General features: G+C 47.4%; 1 protein-coding gene across 1 annotated transcript in view; it reads left to right on the top strand.

Annotated features, from left to right (window-relative positions):
- The first annotated feature begins 363 nt into the window (after nt 1–363).
- LOC103461735 (cyclin-dependent kinase 5 activator 1-like) overlaps nt 364–1,293 on the top strand; it is a 2,764-nt gene continuing 1,834 nt past the window's right edge. Inside the window, exon 1 of the mRNA XM_008404085.2 lies at nt 364–1,291. Coding sequence (XP_008402307.1) covers nt 843–1,291 — 449 coding nt within the window. The 5' untranslated portion in view covers nt 364–842. The remainder of the gene's footprint in view (nt 1,292–1,293) is intronic.

Below are 1,293 nucleotides of genomic sequence, written 5' to 3' on the forward strand. Positions count from 1 at the left end.
AAGTCAGATGTTTATCACCAACCCTTTTCTAAAAGTCTGATATGCCTTTRTTATTAAATTGTTCACACATACAGCACTACAGCTTACAGTATGTTAGTGTGCAAGTTGATACAATGCTTAAAAGCACAAARTGTGTAGAAATACGTTGCTGTAGGTTTCATCCTGCAGCATCCTACGTTTTCTCTTTCTGAGTAATTGAAACACAGCATATGTCACCTCCATGTCTTGTTCCTGGTAAATTAATTCAGAATAAGTAAATAGATGATTACATCATATTTTTATTTATTGTGATGCACATATTTACTCTTTTTTTTTTTTTTCATTTACCAGTGGTAGTCAGAATACAGGCTTAGAGGAAAATAGCCCATATTATAAACAGAACTTCTGATCCAAAGAAACCCGACTAAGTGAGGACAAAAGCACTTTGACCCGCTTTGGCTTGTTAAATCTATCAATGGCAGTTGAGACCTAAAAACAACAATCCTAATCAGTGAGCTCCAAGTTAGTCTTCCTATTGGCCAGCTGGGCTGTCAATCAACGCCCGCTCGGCTGGTTCGTTGAAGTGAAGGATTTACGCATAGTGACTAATCTTGGTTCATGCTTACAGTCGCACCGGATTTTTGTGCCGCAGCGTTTCCCAGCCCAGACGCAGAGAAAGTACCAATTAGACTATTATTTCACTTATCAGGGGAAACTTGCTCCAATCTCWGCCAACAGCATCAGGTAAATAAGCGCCTATAGATGGAGTTTTGGTCGCTGTCGTGACTGTTGTTCGCCGCCTCTCACTCTGCGGAAGATTCTGCCGCAGCATCCAAAACACGGCAGCCTTCTCCTGCGCAAACATGGGCACCGTCCTCTCTATATCTCCTTCCTCAAAGAAGGCGTCTATAATGGACGCAGAGGCTACAGGAGACGGACTMAAAAACGACAAGAGCCTCAAACGCCACTCGATGTTCGTGTCCCTCTCCTGGAAGAAGCTGGTGGCCAATTCGGCCAAGAAGAGCGCGAAGAAAGTGACCCCGAACCCGCTGCCGYCCACCCAGGTGGCCCACCTCAACAGCGAGAACGTCAGGAAGACCCACCAGACCGAGGAGAAGAAGCCAAAAGCGCCCATCCCGGTCCCGGTGCCCACGGTACCCACGCAGAACAGCGACAGCGTGGTCCAAAACGGGAGGCTGTCCACGGTTCAGAAGCAACCCAGCAACTTCTCTCTGCTGTCACCCCGGCGGATTGTTATCCAGGCGTCAACCGGGGAGCTGCTTCGCTGTTTGGGGGACTTCTTGTGCCGCAGGT

Source organism: Poecilia reticulata, linkage group LG2, assembly GCF_000633615.1.
Source record: "Poecilia reticulata strain Guanapo linkage group LG2, Guppy_female_1.0+MT, whole genome shotgun sequence".
Taxonomy (NCBI): domain Eukaryota; kingdom Metazoa; phylum Chordata; class Actinopteri; order Cyprinodontiformes; family Poeciliidae; genus Poecilia; species Poecilia reticulata.